Here is a 22,914-nt window from a genome sequence, read left to right as displayed (position 1 = left end):
AAAATAATAATGTATAAACCATATAATTTAAAGCTTTATGCTAGATTGAACAGTTTGTATGGTAAAAGAATATATCTTAAACATACAAATGTAACATACCATAATCAGTTTGGCCACTGGTTTTGACCTCTGCAGGTGTAACAGGTGGCAGCACTTTGCTGGTAGTGTTCTCCTCTACTACTACTGAAAAATAAATCCTTGATCGAAAGGTTATTTATTTATTTTAAATTTTATTCAAATAGTTATTGCAACATGACATGTCTTGACAAGACCAGAACTATTTATTGTCATTAATCCAATATATATATAGAGAGAGATATAAGAATTGATGTAAGAATATAAAACAAGACATCGTATATTGAAGCATTTGACTATACCTCTAAACGTGTTACATCTTTTTTAAATATATAACAATGTGTGATTATATCCTAAAGAAGTGAGCTCTCACCTGTTTTATTTTCGATTTCCGATGCCCGGTATATAAACGTATCCAAGGGAGACACGTTACACGTGATATCCGTCTTGAACATTGACACGCGTCGCAAATCAGGGGAGGTAACCACTGTAAGACAATAGTTAAAAACATAAGGGTATTGAATTTACGACGGATAGTCGGGCTGTATTATTTATAAATATAATGGAGCAAGAGCGTTCAAATTCGAAAAGAAAATGAGTATTTTAAATTATATTCCAAAATTATCTTGACAAATATTCTTTAAACAGAATGCGCATAAATGTCAACTTTAAATCGGCATCTTCAGGTCCTGATGTAAAACACCCTACACTGGGTTGGTATGAACAAATACTATCTGTGACACAGATTTGAATCCTTCCAAACACTTGCTAGTTTTTGATCATTCGGAACTCCTTGGCCATTTTTATCGAAAACAACCTTGGATGTATGCCGGTACATCAGTTGATGTAGTTCGTATTTTTTAAAATTAATATATCTTTAATTAAATGTAGTGTTTTAGATTTGTGTTTATTGATCTAAGTTTAAATTGATTGCCAGTGAAGTGTATTATTGCAAACAGAATTAAGATTCCAAAGAGTCATGTCATAAAGTTTAACTGCTAAATAAAATTACTACGCGATCTACTTGCAGCGATCTTAAACGTACCACTTTTTGAGTATGTAAACCGTCCAAATACATCCGAGGTTGTTTTTGATAAAAATAACCGAGGAGCTCCGAATTAGCTTTTGATACCTTACATGAAAAAGTATAAAACAGCAACAACAAAATAACTAACTATTCACTGTACCGTGATAAGAAAGCCAGAAGCGGATGCCTGTATCGCTGTCGGTGGAGGGAAGAAGGAGAATCTCCACGGTACTGCAGGAGACTATCATTTGCTCAAAACCCTGTAAAATAGTTGTGAGCCGTCTAAGATATTTCCCTGACATATGAAATATCTACGCTTCTATATGATAGTCTCATTTACTCAAAACCTCAGCTCCAGTTTCTTGAAAGTTCCTAAGTGTAATGCCTAGTAAATTGTAACCACGCCCCCGCCCCAGGTCCGGGTCTATACCGGGGATAGCGGGGAAAATGGGCCGTGTTTTTAGCTTCCAGGTGGCCCTCAGTGCCGAGTGACTGCGGTGGTTTCGTTTTCGCACCAAAAACAGCGGGGAATGAGCCTAACCTAGGATGCCCCTGGTTCGCGGGGGCTTTTCGCATGGATTTTACCAGCAGTTTGTCCCCGCAAGGCGGTGATTTTACCGGGGGTTGGCTGGAACGAAAGTCAAAGTCCCCGCTATTCCCCGGATCTGGGGGGGGGGGGGCGTGGTTACATTTGACTGGTGCATAACACGCTTAATCAGATTATTTCATAAAGCCAGATTCTAGCTTAATCTTGACTTAACTAAAATAAAATTAGTTAATCGTGATTATCATAAAGATGATTTCAAGTCCAAAAACTCTTGGAAATGAAAATATTACATAATTTATACCAAAATAAAAATAGTGCGCTTAGCTTAATCCTATTATAAGAAACTAAAGATCGATATTTTGAGAAAAAAAGGTCCTGGTTATTGCAATTACTGACATACACGATACATACATTTGAAATGATACAAGCCCTCTTGGTTGTTGATTGACGTCTAATATATGAACCTTTTTTCCTTTTTATAATTAAAAAATAGATACAGAAGGAAGTTCATAAATCTTCATCCACTGACCTGTGTATAGCATATTGGGTAAGTCGGGAAAGGTTGGCCGCATGTGTTCTTCGAGCTGAAATGAAGTCCGTCAGTGCACTGCTCGGGGTTCATGGTTTTAGGAAGAACCTCGTGCAGGTAGATGTGCACGAAGTGGCCCTCTGGCACGGTTATCTTCCATCGACAGGTTCTGTCATGTGTAACAACATAAAGTTGGGTTACCTTTCTGTAGTAACATTCTGTAGTTGATTTCGATTAAGCGCAACATACATATTGTTCTTAAATAACTTACTTCCATCTATAATATTTAAGATGTAAGGATTATATTATCAAACATCAGTCAAAGCAATAGGACCCTTTGCATCCATTCATTTTGAGCACATGCTGATAGGTTTCGAACTTATTGAACATAAGATAAGTATACGACCTATTAAAGTGATAAAGACCTTCTATTTTATCATTCTGTTTCACAAACAATTAAACAGTTTTATAAAAATAGACAATGGTAAGTACACTATGAAAAGTGTTACAATATGTATATATTGAATATGACTGTGCGTCCTCGTGAGACACTCCAGACATCTACCCAAATTTCTCGAAAAATCTTAAGTCTCATATATCAGGGTAAGCTGTGCTCCATATTTTTGTTTTGGTATTCTCTGCGTTATATAACCATTCTCTAATTGAGTTTTTGTTTTTCAAAAGACAATTTTCTTAATGATTATCACAATAAACTTAAATCAAGGTAAACTAAGAAATTTGGCGTATCTACATAAACTTGTTAATCTCGAGATTTTTCGAGGAAATGTGGCCTGTTATATTCAGTTATGTAAGCTATTTCAAATTGATTATATTAGACAATGGAGCTTTTGGCATAAAAAACAAAGTGTTTACCTATATCTCGTTTCGGTTGGGTAATTTGGACTAAAAATGAATCCGACTTTGTTTTCAATTGAAGCTGCTGGGTCACAGGACTTGTACACGTTCTCCACTGGAAACGAAATGGGCATGCAAAACTTTGATTGATATGGCTTTAATTTGACAGCGGAAACTCTTCTTAACAATAACTAGAACAGATTATATGAAATGTTAGGTTTTGAGCTGTTTTCAGACCTAGTAATTTAAGACCGATGAAATTATCCTACCTTTTCTGTACACAATCGAGGCTATCCTACATCTGCTGTACACAATCGAGGCTACCTTAACTCTGATGTACACAATGAGGCTACCCTACATCTGCTGTACACAATCGAGGCTACCCTACATCTGCTGTACACAATGGAGGGTACCCTACATCTGTTGTACACAATCGAGGCTACCCTACATCTGCTGTACACAATCGAGGCTACCATACCTTTTATGTACACAATCGAGGCTACCTTAACTCTGCTGTTCACAATCAAGGCTACCTTAACTCTGCTGATCACAATCGAGGCTACCTTAACTCTGCTGTACACACTCGAGGCTACCTTAACTCTGCTGTTCACAATCAAGGCTACCTTAACTCTGCTGTACACAATCGAGGCTACCCTACAACTGTTGTACACAATCGAGGCTACCTTAACGCTGCTCTACACAATCGAGACTACCCTACATCTGTTGTAGACTTTATAAGCTACCCTACATCTGCTGTACACAATCGAGGCTACCCTACATCTGCTGTACACAATCGAGGTAACCATACACCTGCTTTCAACAATCGAAGCTACACTACACCTGCTATACACAATCGAAGCTACCCTACATCTGCTTAACAACAGAAGAGGCTTTCACGGTTGACAGAATTACTTATTATGACTGGCAGATGTTTATATACACATTTGCACAGATTTTCGTACATCCATGCCTAAAGTTGTTCAATTTTCAATAGCGCTTCTTGCGCTTTTCCGCAAAATAAAGTTTGTATGTTTTTCATAGTGTTAAATAAGTGTTTACTATAGAGCTCTTGTTTAAACTTTTTAAATTAGTAATGTTTTTATCAATATTACAAGAATTTTAAAATCCACTGTTCACAATACAGTCGATGGAAATCGAGCCAAGCGATATCGAGCCACCGGATTACGACTGGAAACATTAATATTTCTATGTTTGGTCCTATAAAACGTGAACCAGTCCCTTTAAGCTCTTATATTTGAAATTCAAATAAAGAATATCATGCGGAATACGTATATGTTAACTCCTATGATTATAGAATTCGTAATCTTCTCAAAAATAGTTATCGCAAATTTGTATTACATCAGAGATTCCTCCACGATATTCTTTGATGATAAATCAACATTTGAAATCTTGTCTACATTTATAAAAAAATATAATCAAGCAGACTTACTTTTTACGCAGACGTAACTAACGTTGAACGAAACCGTAGTGCCTAGCTTCGAGGGCCGTTCATGGTTCCTACAAAATACGTTAGGATCGCTTGTTTTGCATATGGAGAGTCCGAGACAAGATCGACGAAGATTGGAGTAGCTAAGTAAGTCATACTGTTTGCTAACACCGGAAGTGACGTTGTTGATGAGAATGTAGGAAGTAGGATCACACTGAATGTTCAAGCGATTAGAACCACAAACCTGAGTGTCACAACTCTCCCAGAGAACTGCAAATAGATAAGGCATTTAATTGTATAATATTACTGGTTGAAACACAACGCATATCATACATGGCATTCCATATCTTGGTAGAGTTGATATTTTTTTTTTAAATTTTCAAAAATCACTCGGATCGAAGGTGTTTCATTGAAAGAATCTGGTCAAGTATTTTCACATGGTTGTGTTCTCACAGAGCATAACCCGGTGGCGCTCCCACATGCCCTTACCGGGTGGCGCTCCCACATGCCCTTACCGGGTGGCGCTCCCACATGCCCTTACCGGGTGGCGCTCCCACATGCCCTTACCGGGTGTCGGTCCCACATGCCCTTACCGGGTGGCGCTCCCACAGGACCTACCCGGGTGGCGCTCCCACATGCCCTTACCGGGTGTCGGTCCCACATGCCCTTACCGGGTGGCGCTCCCACATGCCCTTACCGGGTGGCGCTCCCACATGCCCTTACCGGGTGGCGCTCCCACAGGACCTACCCGGGTGGCGCTCCCACATGCCCTTACCGGGTGTCGCTCCCACATGCCCTTACCGGGTGGCGCTCCCACAGGACCTACCCGGGTGGCGCTCCCACATGCCCTTACCGGGTGGCTGTCCCGCATGCCCTTACCGGGTGGCGCTCCCACATGCCCTTACCGGGTGGCGCTCCCACATGCCCTTACCGGGTGTCGGTCCCACATGCCCTTACCGGGTGGCGCTCCCACATGCCCTTACCGGGTGGCGCTCCCACATGCCCTTACCGGGTGGCGCTCCCACAGGACCTACCCGGGTGGCGCTCCCACATGCCCTTACCGGGTGGCTGTCCCGCATGCCCTTACCGGGTGGCGCTCCCACAGGACCTACCCGGGTGGCGCTCCCACATGCCCTTACCGGGTGGCGCTCCCACATGCCCTTACCGGGTGTCGGTCCCACATGCCCTTACCGGGTGGCGCTCCCACATGCCCTTACCGGGTGTCGGTCCCACATGCCCTTACCGGGTGGCGCTCCCACAGGACCTAACCGGGTGGCGCTCCCACATGCCCTTACCGGGTGTCGGTCCCACATGCCCTTACCGGGTGGCGCTCCCACATGCCCTTACCGGGTGGCGCTCCCACATGCCCTTACCGGGTGGCGCTCCCACATGCCCTTACCGGGTGGCGCTCCCACATGCCCTTACCGGGTGGCGCTCCCACAGGACCTACCCGGGTGGCGCTCCCACATGCCCTTACCGGGTGGCTGTCCCGCATGCCCTTACCGGGTGGCGCTCCCACAGGACCTACCCGGGTGGCGCTCCCACATGCCCTTACCGGGTGGCGCTCCCACATGCCCTTACCGGGTGGCGCTCCCACATGCCCTTACCGGGTGGCGCTCCCACATGCCCTTACCGGGTGGCGCTCCCACATGCCCTTACCGGGTGGCGCTCCCACATGCCCTTACCGGGTGTCGGTCCCACATGCCCTTACCGGGTGGCGCTCCCACATGCCCTTACCGGGTGTCGGTCCCACATGCCCTTACCGGGTGGCGCTCCCACAGGACCTACCCGGGTGGCGGTCCCACAGGACCTAACCGGGTGGCTGTCCCGCATGCCCTTACCGGGTGGCGCTCCCACATGCCCTTACCGGGTGGCGCTCCCACATGCCCTTACCGGGTGGCGCTCCCACATGCCCTTACCGGGTGTCGGTCCCACATGCCCTTACCGGGTGGCGCTCCCACATGCCCTTACCGGGTGGCGCTCCCACATGCCCTTACCGGGTGTCGGTCCCACAGGACCTAACCGGGTGGCGCTCCCACATGCCCTTACCGGGTGGCGCTCCCACATGCCCTTACCGGGTGTCGGTCCCACATGCCCTTACCGGGTGGCGCTCCCACATGCCCTTACCGGGTGGCGCTCCCACATGCCCTTACCGGGTGTCGGTCCCACAGGACCTACCCGGGTGGCGGTCCCACAGGACCTAACCGGGTGGCTGTCCCGCAGGGCCTTACTGGGTGGCTGTCCCACAGGGCCCAACAGAGTGGCGGTCCCACAGGACCTACCCGGGTGGCGGTCCCACAGGACCTAACCGGGTGGCGGTCTCACAGGACCTAACTGGGTGGCGGTCCCAGAGGGCCTAACAGGCCGGCGCTCCCACAGGACCTAACCGGGTGGCGGTCCAACAGGGCCTAACTGGGTGGCGCTCCCACAGGGCCTAAAAGGGTGGCGCTCCCACTGGACCTAATAGGGTGGCGGTCCCACATAACCTAACAGGGTGGCGTTCCCACAAGCCCTAACTAGGTGGCGCTCCCACAGGGCCTAATAGAGTGGCGTTCCCATATGCCTAACAGGGTGGCGTTCCCATGGGTCTAACAGGGTGGCGCACCCACAGGGCCTAACAGAGTGGGCTCCCATAGGCCTAACAGGGTGGTGTTCCCATAGACCTAACAGGGTGGCGTTCCCATATGCCTAACAGGGTGACGTTCCCATAGGCCTAACAGGGTGACGTTCCAATAGACCAAACATGGTGGCGTTCCCATATGCCTAACAGGGTGGCGTTCCCATATGCCTAACAGGGTGGCGTTCCCATAGGTCTAACAGGGTGGCGTTCCAACAGGGCCTAACAGGATAGCGGTCACACAGGGCCTAACTGGGCGGCGGTCACACTGGGCCTAACTGGGTGGCGGTCAAACTTGACCTAACGGGTTGGCGGTCTCACAGGACCTAACCTGGTGGGAATCGTATAGGGTCTATTCTGTGAGTATATAAAATGGATATAGAAAAACAATGTTTCCGTGTTCTCTGTCATCGTTGTGGTTCACATTCCGTGTGTAAGTGTTTGACCATTGGATTTTTGTTGATGTAAATGCTAGGCTGGTGCTGATAGTGCGTGTGTATATATGGTCCAGCAATATGTATTCCAATGTTTTAGGTTTTTTTTATACCGTTTATTTTGTGTTTTGTCTAATCTGCCCAGTCACCAGTTGCCAACCATACAGATGACCAATAAAACGTTGTTGTTTTTTAATAAATAAAACATATGGTGGCATTAATCCATGACAACCCTTGCCAAGACATTTGGACAATTTACATAATTACTTCGGAAAATAATCAATTGATTATCATTGTATCGATTATTCAGAACTGTTCTTTAGTTAACAACGTCATTAAACAATGTTGTTAACTTTTAAACGTGATATAGTTGATGATATGGTCTTATATTTAGATGAAACAAGAACAGCTGAAACAGTTGTCTCAAATATTGTTAAACATATTTGAAATAATAAAGGTATCCTTTAAACTTCCAGAGCAGAAAATATTTAAAAGTTAACAATAGTGAGGTAAACAACGTTGTTAACTTTAACACATTTATCAACAACCGGCCCACTGCTGTGGTTTTGCAAGGCTGCTCAAATTACAACTACTTCAACCCCTCTCCGTTAGAGACCATACATACATACATTCCAACTTAAACATCATAGGACAAACGTAATGATCAGATAAGCGGAGAACCGCGCAAGCCTCATTAGTTTTATTTATGTAATGTGCCAAGATCAGGTTCTTAGGCCCTCTCTTCTCGCGTCAAATATAAAGCACAGGTTCAGACCTCACACCGCTGCATTCAGCAGCAAACACATGCGCAATTCTTGCAAACACAATTGAATAAACAGAACGGATTAGAGCTAATCCCAGACAGTTCACATCGTCTATGTCTGCTTTGAATTAGTCTGGTTGCAATTCATTGGAACAACAACATGCAGATATTCTAGAATTATATGAATAAATCTTGGAAAAAAGTATTATCTCATCGTCCTGTTTAAACATGTGTGCTAGGAGCGATCCCAACACTCGGCGAAGAAGGGAGGGGTCACATTCGGGGCTCGACTGTGGACGTGCGCCTTCCCCCAAGAATCGAAAAATGTGTTATAAATGTTGTTGTTTGTTTGTGTGTGTTTGTGTGTGCGTGTGTGTGTGTGTGCGTGCGTGTTAGCTATTAGCTAGTTTCATAACAGTAAGTGATAAACCTATATGTACTTGGCTTTAAGAAAATTACTGTCATCTCGCAAGTTTGTTGCATACATGTGTAAATGTAACTTAATGAGACCCGATATTGACTGCGGACGTTTTTAGTATTTGTATAAGGTAAGTAAATCAGGGTCTTTTAGTCAACACATCGCATTGTTTTGCGCAATTATCTATAGTTATCTTTTGGCCTCGGTTCCCAACCAAGATTTATGAAGGATTCTTCGGCTTGCATCCAAATTCAGATTAACCTTGCAATCTTACAAACGTAACGATTTCAATAACGTGGTATTTTAATTTGCACTAATTTAAACCGCATAACAACCATACATCTCATTTTGTTATCCCGGTGCATTCATTCTTTTAACATGTTAAGTCAAAAAGTAGACCTACATCCTGACAAGGCACAAGGAAATTTTTTCAAAGTTGTTATTATTCCATTCAAAGTGAAGTAAGACGATAAAGTCCAACCGTTGTTGAATACACAATCATGAACACTAATTTGTATCGACCTCAAATCATTTTCCTTAGCATTTGTTACCAACCAATTGGAAAGGTAGCCAAGAGGAGTATAGCTGAAAGATAACCTGGTTACGTTACACTATACATTAAACCAAACATACAACCATCGCTTACTCAAAATACAACATGCGTTCTTTACGCTATAGTACTATATGATATGCTTTATTGTAACATAAAGGTTAACCATATGTACACATGCACGAAATATTAGACAGGGAGGTACACGTACAGTGAGTCTGAGGAGGTCCAAGGCAGGGACATACACGCCCAGCGAGTCTGGGTAGGGTCAATGCTGGGAGGTACACGTACAAGCTAGTCTGAGGAGGTTCAAGGCATGGATATACACGCCCAGCGAGTCTTGGTAGGTTCAAGGCAGGGCGTTACACGCCCAGCGAGTCTTGGTAGGTTCAAGGCAGGGAGGTACACATCCAGTGAGTCTGGGTAGGGTCAAGGCAGGGAGGTACACACCCAGTGAGTCTGGGTAGGTTCAAGGCAGGGGGGTACACATCCAGTGAGTTCAAGGCAGGGAGGTACACATCCAGTGAGTCTGGGTAGGTTCAAGGCAGGGAGGTACACATCCAGCGAGTCTGGGTAGGTTCAAGGCAGGGAGGTACACATCCAGTGAGTCTGGGTAGGGTCAATTCAGGGAGGTACACATCCAGCGAGTCTGGGTAGGTTCAAGGCAGGGAGGTACACATCCAGCGAGTCTGGGTAGGTTCAAGGCAGGGAGGTACACATCCAGTGAGTCTGGGTAGGGTCAATGCAGGGAGGTACACATCCAGCGAGTCTTGGTAGGTTCAAGGCAGGGAGTTACACGCCCAGCGAGTCTTGGTAGGGTCAAGGCAGGGAGGTACACGTCCAGCGAGTCTGGGTAGGCTCAATGCAGGTAGCTACATGTCCAGCGAATCTGGATAGGTTTAAGACAGGGAAGTACACGCACAGCGAGTCTCGGTAGATTCAAGACAGGGAAGTACACGTACAGCGAGTCTCGGTAGGTTTAAGACAGGGAAGTACACGTACAGCGAGTCTCGGTAGGTTTAAGACAGGGAAGTACACGTACAGCGAGTCTTGGTAGGTTTAAGACAGGGAAGTACACGTACAGCGAGTCTTGGTAGGTTTAAGACAGGGAAGTACACGTACAGCGAGTCTTGGTAGGTTTAAGACAGGGAAGTACACGTACAGCGAGTCTTGGTTTAGAGCAGGGAGTTTCACGTTCAGCGGATCCGGGTTGGTTCAAGAAAGGGAGGTACACGTCCAGCGATAGGTTCAAGGCAGGGATATAAACGCCCAGCGAGTCTTGGTAGGTTCAAGTAAGCAAGGTGCACGCCCAGAGTATCTGGGTAAGTTCAAGATAGTGAGGTACACGCCCAGCGAGTCAGGATAGGTTCAAGGCAGGGAGGTTCAAGTCCAGCGAGTCTGGGTAGGTTCAAGGCAGGGATGTAAACGCCCAGTGAGTCTGGGTATAGAATAGACAGGGAGGTACACGCCATGTGAGTCTGGAAAGGGTCAAGGTAGCGAGTCCGGGTAGGTTCAAGGCAGGGAAGTACACGCCCAGCGAGTCTGGGAAGGTTCAAGGCAGGTAGCTACATGTCAAGCGAGTCCAGGGCAGTTTACGTCCAGCGAGTCTGGGTAGGGTGAAGACTGGGAGGTTTACGTCCAGCTAGTCTGGGTAGGTTCAAGGCAGGGAGGTTTACGATCAGCGAGTCTGGGTAGGGTGAAGACAGGGAAGTTAACGTCCAGCGTGTCTGGGTAGGTTCAAGGCAGGTAATGTCTTTCTCCGACACAGGCCGTCACTTAACGTGTATAATCAGTCAATTAAAAGAAAAGTTTAGGGAGTTAGATAAAAAAGTATTTGTATTAAATAAAATTAGTGAAAAAACGAATTTTTTAGAAAATATTCAGTTATTATATCATATTACCAGTGGGATACCTAATTGAGGAAAAGTAGGAAAGTCAAGTTTGAGGAAATACTAAATATATATGAAGACAGAACTAGAATATTCCACATACATGCTCGGTGTTTTATGAATGAGAATGAATGTTTCCGTTTGAAATTAATTGAGACATGTTGTACCATTATTTCATTATTTCCTGTTTCACCGAACATACATAAGGTTCTACAATATGTGGCATCGTAAATTAATGTCTACCTATCAGCCCAGTTCTCCACTCGTTTGAACAGCGATGTTGGAAGCGATTCAAATGATGGGTGCGTTCAACCGTACTACATGAACCATGGGGCATGGAAACAGTTACAGTCATTAAGATATAGTCCATATCTTTAAAAAAATGTCCGAATGACTCAAAAAACGTCTTGCTCCCCCAAAATATGAATTAAATTTAATCTTTGTCATTTCTTTTAAGTTTTTATGTAAGTTTAAAAGTTTAACGTTCCAAACATTGGGTTGAAGACAACTGAGTTTCTGTATTCTGTCTGTGGGACGCAATGCGTTACAGTTTCAATTGTTATATAACATTGTAAGGATTTGGAAGATGTAATCTATCAAATACACCTGCAGTACATCTATAATCAGTGCCTTGAACTGATACAGGTTAAACATCCATCATGTTATTGTATACAGAATTCGAGTGTTCAATATTTCTAAGAACTGTATTTGTGAACGCCGAAAATGACGGTTATAACAAAGGCGATAGAAATTTTCCACCTATACCCCTCGGACAGCGTCAGTTTTTGCCAGAAATATTGATTATTTTAAGCCAAAGGAACGTATACCAGGGTTGTGCCAAAAGCATGTGACAAATGCTATATCTCAATTTTCTAACGTCAGATTATAATGAAACTAACAAAATATCCAATAACCAAAATATGCAAATGTTAAGCGTTTTTTTCCAACTAAATTCGGTGTATTATTTCATCTATGAACATTTCAAAATAAGCAGGCGAAGTTTATTGGCACACGTCATCAATCAATGCTTTGTTTCAGATGAGGTTCAGGTTATGATCAGATGAGGTTCGGGTTATGAGTGCCTTAATGGCGGTGTATTTTTAACCAACAATTTCACTGACGTGAATAGTATTGCAACTTATTAAGGAGTGAAAACAAGAATTATACTAAACTAATTAACAATGTGTTTTTTTCTATAGCAATATCACTGGAAGAAACAAAATCGACAAACGATACACGCGATGACGTCTAACGTAAATGCGACGTGGAGGTTATACTCTAGATAAGTCGAGCGTTATGCATCAGTCAATTGTAACCACGGCCCATCCAGGTCCGGGAAATAGCGGGGACTTTGACTTTCGGTCCAGCCAAGCCCGGGTAAAACCGCCACCCTGCGGGAACGAACTGATGGTAAAATCCCCGCCAAATGCCCCCGCACCCCAGGGACCCTAAGTAAGGCACATTCCCCGCTAAATTTGGCGCGAATACAAAACCACCGCATCCAACCGGCACTGCGGGGCCACCGGAAAGGTAAAACACGTAAAATGTAAAAAAACAAATGAAATCAGAAAAAAACATTACTAAAAGTTCAAACAAGATCTCTTTTGATAACTATTGATTAAAAACATGACATAAAATGCTTTATTTTGCCGAAAGGGTTAGTAACGAGATTGATATTTGAATAATTTACCGGCTTAGTTTTACAAAATTCTGTGCGAATGAGTAACAGCCAGTTGCTGAATGGTGTTTGTTCAGTGAAATGCGTAAAATAACTCAGACATGTTTTACCACATTCTTTGTTGCAAACATAACATCATGAAAGAGTTCGTTTTATATGACAGTCAACATTATCTTTTCTATAAAGTGTTATTTTGCTCTATTTACATGTTGATTGAACTTTTTTCTAAAGTAAAACATGCAATTTTCTATAAATAATGTCGCTAAGTGGAGAGTGGTATTGAATACAGTTAATCACAGTGTCATCATTACATCGACTGTACTTCCCAACACAAATATTTGCATTTTATTTTAAATATTCACTTTTCTCAATTGCTAAATAACCGCGTCAAAAAAACCCCCAAAACAAGAGTAAACTGGCTCATGTAGCTATATTTCCCACAGGGGTGAAATGATCGGCATATAAACGCAACATTATTGATTTTTAGTCAAAGATGAGATGAAATAGTCTACTTGTGTTTTGCTGAGTGTAACATAATCAAAATGACATGTTATTGTTTTGGGAAAATGATACTGATAACCGTCCAATGTGTACAAACAAGGAACTCTGATTCAAAGTTACAATAACTAAACAAGATAATTTGGCATATGCACTTATCATTTACTTTTGGAAAGGACTGTGTGCTTTATAACCCACTCCGCCTCGGCCTCGTTTCCAGACCTGGCTACTCAAAGACAATCATACGGTTTCCCGCTATGAGTGCTGCTATTTTCGGACGAGGCTGTATACATCTTGAGAATCATAATCTAAACACTTCCCTCGTAAATTAGTGTTTGGTAAATCTCTTTTCGTTTCTTAAGGGTTAAATGGCGGGGTGGTTTCATTAAGTGTTAACGTCTCGTTGAATAAGCATAGTAATTAATTCAGTGTTTATAAAGGTTTTTACGGAAAGATTAAATCTTTCACATGGTGTATTGTTTTTTTCTATTTAGTTGTGAATATCTAATGAGGGATATTTAATAATATATATTCGTACTCATTTACCCAGCTATCATTCTCTCAGTTTTCAGCTTTAATAAGCCCAACTGCGTTCATACCCCGATAATGACATCAACCCCGCAATTCATTCCTTAAAAAGTATTATAACTTAATAATTCGTGGTGTAAAGGCCAGATTGTACCGAGATTTTCTATATGTTTAGGTCGCATGGTACCTTCCGGTATAAACTATATTATATGAATTATAAAATGGTCATGATGCTTGCCTTGATCTGGGCGTGCCGATTAGCAGCGTGTATACATTCTCTCTTGTGATAAAAAACATTTAAAATATCTACGAACATTGATCCTCATAATTGAATAGACTGTTTCTTCCATAAAAACTTCAAAAGCCCAAAGGATTAAGTTTATCAGGTTTGATCGTAAAAGAAAATCATGTTAATTAGAACAAACCGTTTAGTGTTGAATCTCTATATTCTACATAATTACAGGTATTAACTTAGACATTCTTTAGTCTTATGAAGCCCAAACGTAAAATAACAGTTACGTCAAGGACGGTATTGATCTAGCTGCCGGTCTGTGGCTACATGTACATTATTTTTGCGGTGCTTAGAATTGGAAAAAATAGTACCAGTAATCAAATTCGGAACTCCAATGTTTATCGAAAACAACCTCGGATGTATGCCGTTACATCAATAGAAGTAGTTTGTTAAATTTTGAATTATATTATTAAAATGTAGTGTTTTAGCTGGTATTTGTTAATCTAAGTTTAAATTGATTGCCAGTGAAGTGTAATGTTGCAAACATATTTAAGATTTCTGAGAGTTAAGTAATTAAGTGTTAATGCTAAATTAAATTATTACGCGATCTACTTGCAGCGGACTTAAAAAGACCCACTTTCTGACATTGTAAACCGTCAGTATACATCCGAGGTTGTTTTCAATAGAAATAGTCGAGGAGCTCCGAAAGCAGAAATCAAAGTACAAGTATGCTTTTTTATAAACTATTACTTATTACGTGTATGGACTATATAAGTAATAATTAAATACTTAGGGGTGTTCGTCATGAAGAACGACAATACAAGAGGTCGAACTAAATTATATGTATACGGATATATTTAAAATGTAATGAATGACAAAAGTGCGCAAGTGTTACATTCCCAACCACAGCGTTTCCCCACTAAACAACCGCAGATGTATATTTTGTTTATCCTCATTATGTCAAGTGTTGGTAACATCAATGCCGCTGCCTTAACCTTCTGTACTTTTGTTTGCTCCTAGTGTCACTTCCTGTTTTCGTATGTTAGGCCACAAGCGGGAGTATTGGTCCACGGATACACCAATTACTTGTTTGTAAGTTCGATTTAGTGCAAACAGATTGAAGCGAGCGGCAGCAATAAAAAATAAACTTTTCAATGCCTTTAATATCCGAGCAGCGGACGAAGGCGGTAGTTTTTTCCGAATATAAATTCTATCTCGATAGATATCCTAAAGAAATGTAAATTTGATTCTCCTTCCTTAATGCACTCGTTTAAGGAAATCCCTCACGAAGTATAAATTTTGTGTAGAGTGTTTTAGTCTGCCAGAAGTTGTCGGAAAAATATACTACCGTACTTTTCCATTGTTTTGTGACATATACTAATATGTGCTTCAATTGTTTTGTGGCATATGCTAACATGTGCTTCAATTGTTTTGTGACATATACTAACATGTGCTTCAATTGTTTTGTGACATATACTAACATGTGCTTCAATTGTTTGTGACATATACTAACATGTGCTTCAATTGTTTTGTGACATATACTAACATGTGCTTCAATTGTTTGTGACATATACTAACATGTGCTTCAATTGTTTTGTAACATATACTAACATGTGCTTCAATTGTTTTGTAACATATACTAACATGTGCTTCAATTGTTTGTGACATATACTAACATGTGCTTCAATTGTTTGTGACATATACTAACATGTGCTTCAATTGTTTGTGACATATACTAACATGTGCTTCAATTGTTTTGTGGCATATACTTACATGTGCTTCAATTGTTTTGTGACATATACTAACATGTGCTTCAATTGTTTTGTGACATATACTAACATGTGCTTCAATTGTTTTGTGACATATACTAACATGTGCTTCAATTGTTTTGTGACATATACTAACATGTGCTTCAATTGTTTTGTGACATATACTAACATGTGCTTCAATTGTTTTGTGACATATACTGACATGTGCTTCAATTGTTTTGTGACATATACTAACATGTGCTTCAATTGTTTTGTGGCATATGCTAACATGTCTTCCATCGTTTTGTGACATATACTGACATGTGCTTCCATTATTTTGTGACGTTTTGTGACATATACTGACATGTGCTTCCATTATTTTGTGACGTTTTGTGACATATACTGACATGTGCTTTCATTATTTTGTGACGTTTTGTGACATATACTGACATGTGCTTCCATTATTTTGTGAAATACACTTACATGTCTTTCCATCGTTTTGTCAAGCATGGGTTCACAAAAAGCGGTTTCGGGCATTTTCTTTCGACTTTTTGGAACGAAATCAAAGCGGTCACTCAAAACAACCATCTTAAAATGGCTAAGACGATAAACAAAATATCAGTTTTGAATGGCCATAAGAAACAGAGATCTTGAAAGGGATTTGGCACCACTAGTCTACAAGTTCACGTGCACTTAAACAGAAACTTGTTTATAATACTTGAGTACCACTTCACATTTCTCTTGGTCAAATCTAAATAGTGTTGGCACTTGTACTTGCCCTTCAGACTATACAACATGTACATTGCCTGCTGGTTCCAAATAAAATAAAAATAACTTTATCATTTGTTATGTCATTTAAGATATTTAAACTAAGTATGGTAAAAATACTAAAGCTTACTTTGGATGAAGTAATATTACTAGTTACTTGTAGATGAATTATGGAATATAGAAGTTGATGTGGTACTCTATCATAATTCAATCATTCTGTGCAAGCATATTTCTATGATTAATGTTGCGTTCCTATTTTGTTCTTAAAGCCTAAGCAAACTTTATTTTTAATTTAATTTCTAAATCTGATAACGAATGTTTCAATTTTTTAGGCTTATCTTTAAACTGCCTACTTTATTATCCATCATTCATCTGTAAAAACAATCCCATCTAAACTCCAGCGGAATGAATGTGACTTTATAACTCATAAGTATTTTCTTAAATCGATATCTAGATATGATGTGGGAAGATATTTCACAAGTATCAGGGGCAGATCCAGCAATTGGCGTGAGAGGGGGCGTAACTTAGGGGTGCAACCTTTTGACATACGCCCCTCAACAAGAACCGAAATTATATGGCATTAACATATTTACATTGGGTTTGAGTTCACTCCCTCAATACAAAACTTAAAAAAATATAGTCGGAAATGGTGCGTTTTAGCTATTGTATTACTTTTGTTTTCCATTATTGAAATAAGAGTAAACTAAGACGATTTAAAAGGAGGCGCGGGCCGGGTGCGCGCCCTCTCAGGCCGCTAGTGAGTATATCTGTAGATCATGAAACTACACAAAGCAAGGTAAAACCGTTGTAAGGCGTGTTACATTATAACACATATCTCATTTACAATCATATTTTTAAAAACTGACGATAAATTAGAGAGAAATAATTACTAACGGCCTTTAATGTCAAAGTTATAAAAAGTTGCAATTTTACATTTGCGAAATTTAGCCGCTTGATTTTTTAAAGACGGCAGAAATAATGGCTTATATTCGAATATTAACTTTCATATTATCCAGTAAATTTCCAACTAACATATGGAAGCATTTCAGTTCCTCGTTATTTGAAAACGTACACAGGTAGGAAAGCATTAACACCTGTTTGAATGCTCGCGTGCATTGCTTCATTTAACAATTAGCATTCCTGCCAATTATATGAATAGATTAATAAATGACAGGTATTCATATTTGAATGCATAGATTCATTTATAAATGAGTGATAGACAGTATTACCTATAGTGAGGCAAAGTTATTACAAAAATATAAGGGCTTATAGTTGCACGTGCTTATTATTTACTGCCGAACAAAGAGCTTCCATATACTGAACTTTATTTTACTAGAATCTACTAGATTTCATCACTAATTTGAAACTACATACTTTAATGAAGTTATACAAATAAACTCATCGTATGTTATAAGAACTGGGCACAAATTTCTCAGTCACACGTACATTTGTGATCTATTAACATGTAAATGATGATAAGCTGTATATGCTTAATTCTTAATAAAATTATGTATGTTATGCTTAGGGTTTATGTAAAATGTAATTGTGTGACAGGACGCGCTTATACCATATTTATGTACTCAACAACAGTTACAACCAGACACTATTATAACGCCAATTATTTAATGGATACATAACACAGTATTCAGAGCTGAATAGAGAAAATTGCGGACGATTCAAACACGAAGAAATCAATCAAAAATTAGGAAAAAGAAGAATAAGAAATATCCACACAATTGTAACAAATCAGCACAAAAATAACATTTCGAATGGTGAACAACTAACTATCAAATGACGGCACAATACTCTCAAACATTTCTTGGAATACCACACAAGTTTAATATGCTCGTCAATGGTTGGACATCTTAGTGGTTGTTAACATGCAATGATTTTGTTATTTCATCTAAGGGTTACGGCTTGTTTGAAGTTTTGTTAAGTTTATACACACATGGACAGAACATATACTTTTACGAAAGAACATTCAAACTCGCTATTTATGGCATGGCACTTTTAAACGGTAACACATTTATACACAGCACATTTCAAAGAATGTTATCTCTGTATACGTAGTATTTGAAATCGACCATACATCACACATGTCGAGCGCATGTTATTCAATGAAATCAAACTCCCTTGTAGATTTATTTATACGGGTGCTTTTTGGATGTCTGATATTATTTTCTATAAATATTTAAAAAAAGTTATTTCAAAGAACAATGCATTAACATTTGTGTTTGAAAGCATTTTCGTAAAGTTATATTTTCAATCCTTTTTATCTATGAGTAGATATTTTCATGAAATAAGCGGTGACTAGCATACCTGAATTATACATTTATGTTATATAGTGGCAGTGTCATAGCTTTGACCGTCTGTATTGTCGACCATGCTCTGGTTCTGCTGCTCCTTTTATGCCATTGTTTAATTTCATGTTGTTATAAATCCATACATTTCTTATCAATATACTTTTTATTTCATAAGAAGCTGTAATCTGATATTTTAAAGGATAACATCGAAAGGCTAGATATTCCAAACATCGACGACAAGACAAGTGAGACTTTGAGGAAATAAATAAAATGTTTACTTTCAAATTAACGTCACATACAAATTATAATTTGTACCCATACTGTTTTAGACTACTTATACAGGCCATTATTTGAGCGTTTACTATCATTGACTATGTCAACTTAGAACCTCAATGAAGAATATATAATAGTATAAACTAAAACTCAATCGCATTTAAGAGTTAAGAAATTTGAAGACGTAAAAAGTAATGGTTATAATCAATTAAACAATATCCTAGGTACACGCACATATCAGAGATCCAATAAGGTCGGTATTGACTGTTTTAAATGAAAGATGTATAATTACACCATCGAATATTCACCATTGAAACAACAATATATTTTCGCTTAAGAAAACTTGAAACTCAGTGAAACCGCACAACCTTTCAACTCTTACGATGTCCTCAAGAGATTTACCAAGCCCTGATTTACGAGGAAAGTGTTTAGATTATGGTTCCCAAGACGTATACAGCCTCTTCCGAGAACAGTAGCAATCCTAGCGGGAAATATAATAATGGTTTGCCAGCAGAGTGGTCTGGAAAGTAAGCAGAAGGGTTGATGGTCTGTCCAAAATTTCTCGAAAGTAACAAGAAACTCGCTTTAGTAGCCTATTTCATAAAGCCAAGTTTCTACTTTAATCTTGGTTTTACTTCATGAAAATAGTTTATTGGAATTTCCAAAAGAGTAACTGTCTTTTATAGTACACAAGCTCCGAAGAATGTAAATATAACACCAATCATATCGAAATATCTAAAAAAATAAATAAATAAATAAATAAGGGACGTGGATGTTTTGAGAAATTGGAGCAAGTTATCCAATCTAAGTTTAAACTACAATAGCGAACGGTAAAGTTAGTAATAGTTAGATAACATGAAATAAAATCTTAATGATTAAGAATGGGCGGCGTGAGCGGACCCTGAATACCCGCGAACGTTCTTAATGATTAAGTCTAGTATTTAATGATTGCATATCTGCAATTTCATTGGCTTAATAACATGTATCGTTGTATTTTAAAGCTGCACTCTCACAGATATACCATTTTCTCAACTTCTTTTTTTTGTCCTGGAAAGAGCAATTTTTTGCGTAAATATCTGCTAACCAATGATAAAAGATTGCTGACAAAAAACCAGATCGTAGATTTTCATATTTCCGTTCAAAAATTAATGTTTTATGGCTTTACGGTTTAAGAAAATTGCGAAAAACATCAAATTTTCTAACTTCAATATAAAAATGTGGGATCTATTTTTGTCAGCAGTCTTGTATCACTTGTTTCCATGGATTTTCGCAAAATGTATTTATATAATTTGGTCATGCAATGAATTTTGTTTATTTTTACATGATTTTAGACCACTCCTAGTTTTTTTACCGCACCTTTTGTTCAGCAAATGCAACATTTTTTAGGCGATCTCTCTTACTTCCCACCACCGAATTCGAAAACAAAATTCCGTTCAACGATTTCTGTCAAGTCATGTTGCATAAAGCAATGCCAATCATGTTATATTGTATCTGTCACAACTTCCGGAAGACTGCAAAAGGTGTGTAAAATAAACAATTCTGCTGGACTATTTTCTTTTATTCACACTAACGTTATGGTTGTTCGAAAGTATAAGTCTAAGTAGTACTGCATATAGGATAAATATTTTCGTCTTTGTAAGCTCATATTTCAAGCATAGAGAAGTCATACTTCGATTTTTATTTCACTCTCTCCAATATTTCTTGAACAAAACAGGACATTGTTTTGGCCCTAGCCTTTCAATGTAACGTACACGTTAATTTGGCGTATACATGGTGTGCGTGTAATAAACGTCATATGCACGTTTGTACTCACGACGTTATAATTTACTTTTTATTGTTTCGAAGATTGATGGATATATGTTATAGACTTGGTTTTCAAAAACATTCCAAATACCAAAAGTTTGTATATGTTAAAACTTACGACAAATGGACTTCAGGAGTTTTTAAACAATGCATCTATCAATTGCAACCACGCCCCCCCCCCCCTCCCAGGTCCGGGGAATAGCGTGATCTTTGACTTTCGGTCAAGCCAATCCTGGTTAAAGTCTCCGCCCTGTTAAAAAAAAAGCTGCTGGTAAAATTCCCGCCAAATGCCACCGCATCCCAGGGATATGCTAGGTAAGGCCCATTTCCCGCTATTTTCGGCGCGAAAACAAAACCAACGCATTCACTCCCTTTTACCCCCAGTATACCCCGAGCCTCTGGGGGGCATAAGAATTAAAAAAAGTTTTTTAATTTTAAATTAACCAAAGTATTTTCGTAAAAGAAAGAAAAACACATGTTAATTAGAACAAACCATTCAGTCGGGAAACTTTACATACTATATTATTACAGGTATTCTTCCTGAACCATTCTCGTGTGAAGCCCGAACGTGAACGAGCAGAAAGATCGAAACCGATTTGTGGTTACAAGAAAGAAAAGTTTTTAAAATTGAAATGTTCTAGCAAAAATGTGTGATATCAGTCAGTAGTCGTGGTGTGTTAACAATAAAAAAATGTCTGATTTCAGTCAGTAGTCGTGGTGTGTTAACAATAAAAAATGTCTGATTTCAGTCAGTAGTCGTGGTGTGTTAACAATAAAAAATGTCTGATTTCAGTCAGTAGTCCTGGTGTGTTAAAAACCAAAAAATGTCTGATTTCAGTCGGTAGACCTGGTGTGTTAAAAACCAAAAATGTGTGATTTCAGTCAGTAGTCGTTGTGTGTTAACAATCAAAAATGTCTGATTTCAGTCAGTAGTCGTGGTGTGTTAACCATCAAAAATGTGTGATTTCAGTCAGTAGTCGTTGTGTGTTAACAATCAAAAATGTCTGATTTCAGTCAGTAGTCGTGGTGTGTTAACAATAAAAAATGTCTAAATTCAGTCAGTAGTCGTAGTGTGTTAACAATAAAAATGTGTGATTACAGTCAGTAGTCCTGGTGTGTTAAAAACCAAAAATGTGTGATTTCAGTCAGTATTCCTGGTGTGTTAAAAACCAAAAACCGGGCGTTAACGGTACAACGTCGTTTTTTTCTTATTTGTTATTTTGTTATATTAACAACCGCATGACATAATTTCAACTGTCGATTTGCTTTTGGATGAGAAATATAGTAGTTTGTTTGAACTAGAGACAACATTTTCTCACAATACTTCGTTTAAAATCGCCATAAACCAGCCATATGATTTCTCCGTTTCAATTTTGAGCAACACTGTTTGAATTTGAACTGAAATATCATTGACAAAGAATTGACGAAAGTGGATTTTGAACAACAAAATATCTCTTGCTCATACAGACGCTTAACCAACAAAGTATTTTGACTCCATTAGCAAATGACGTCACACAAGCGCTTGTTTTTAAATTTTATTTAGAACTATTTCTTTGTCCCTTTCTTCTTTCACACATAACAAGGGTTTTGTATTCTACTTTTTATACAATTAATAGCGAACGTACACATACTTTAGTCATTGGGAAACACGTGTTTATTGAGGTATAAAAAGGTGGTCGAATCAGTAGTATTTAAAGTATTTACGTTCCGGTACGATTATTTTATGAATAAATGAATATACTAAAAAGTTATAAACTACTTTGAGGTAGAATAATTTGAAGAATAACTAAACACTTGGCAGAGGTAGATTATTTCTAAACAGTTGTTTTCGAAATGCAACCACTTTTATGTAAACTATAACAATCCAGCCCTCAACCACAGTGTTCCCACACTATATACGCAAAACATGCATCAGAACAAGTATATTTTGTT

General features: G+C 39.6%; 1 protein-coding gene across 5 annotated transcripts in view; it reads right to left on the bottom strand.

The window, feature by feature from the left end:
- Positions 1-22,914, bottom strand: part of LOC128233014 (uncharacterized) — a 31,542-nt gene that overhangs the window by 3,106 nt on the left and 5,522 nt on the right. For 4 of the 5 annotated variants that reach the window (XM_052946899.1, XM_052946868.1, XM_052946890.1 and 1 more), the window contains 6 exons: positions 4,484-4,750; positions 3,052-3,148; positions 2,179-2,347; positions 1,263-1,362; positions 449-562; positions 100-183 (listed from right to left, as the gene is read on the bottom strand). In XM_052946899.1, the coding sequence (XP_052802859.1) occupies positions 100-183; positions 449-562; positions 1,263-1,362; positions 2,179-2,347; positions 3,052-3,148; positions 4,484-4,750 (831 nt within the window). The remainder of the gene's footprint in view (positions 1-99; positions 184-448; positions 563-1,262; positions 1,363-2,178; positions 2,348-3,051; positions 3,149-4,483; positions 4,751-22,914) is intronic. The other variant, XM_052946876.1, reaches the window with a different exon arrangement.

This window comes from Mya arenaria, chromosome 1 (assembly GCF_026914265.1).
Source record: "Mya arenaria isolate MELC-2E11 chromosome 1, ASM2691426v1".
Lineage (NCBI taxonomy): Eukaryota > Metazoa > Mollusca > Bivalvia > Myida > Myidae > Mya > Mya arenaria.
This window is presented reverse-complemented; position numbering and strand designations above follow the sequence as displayed.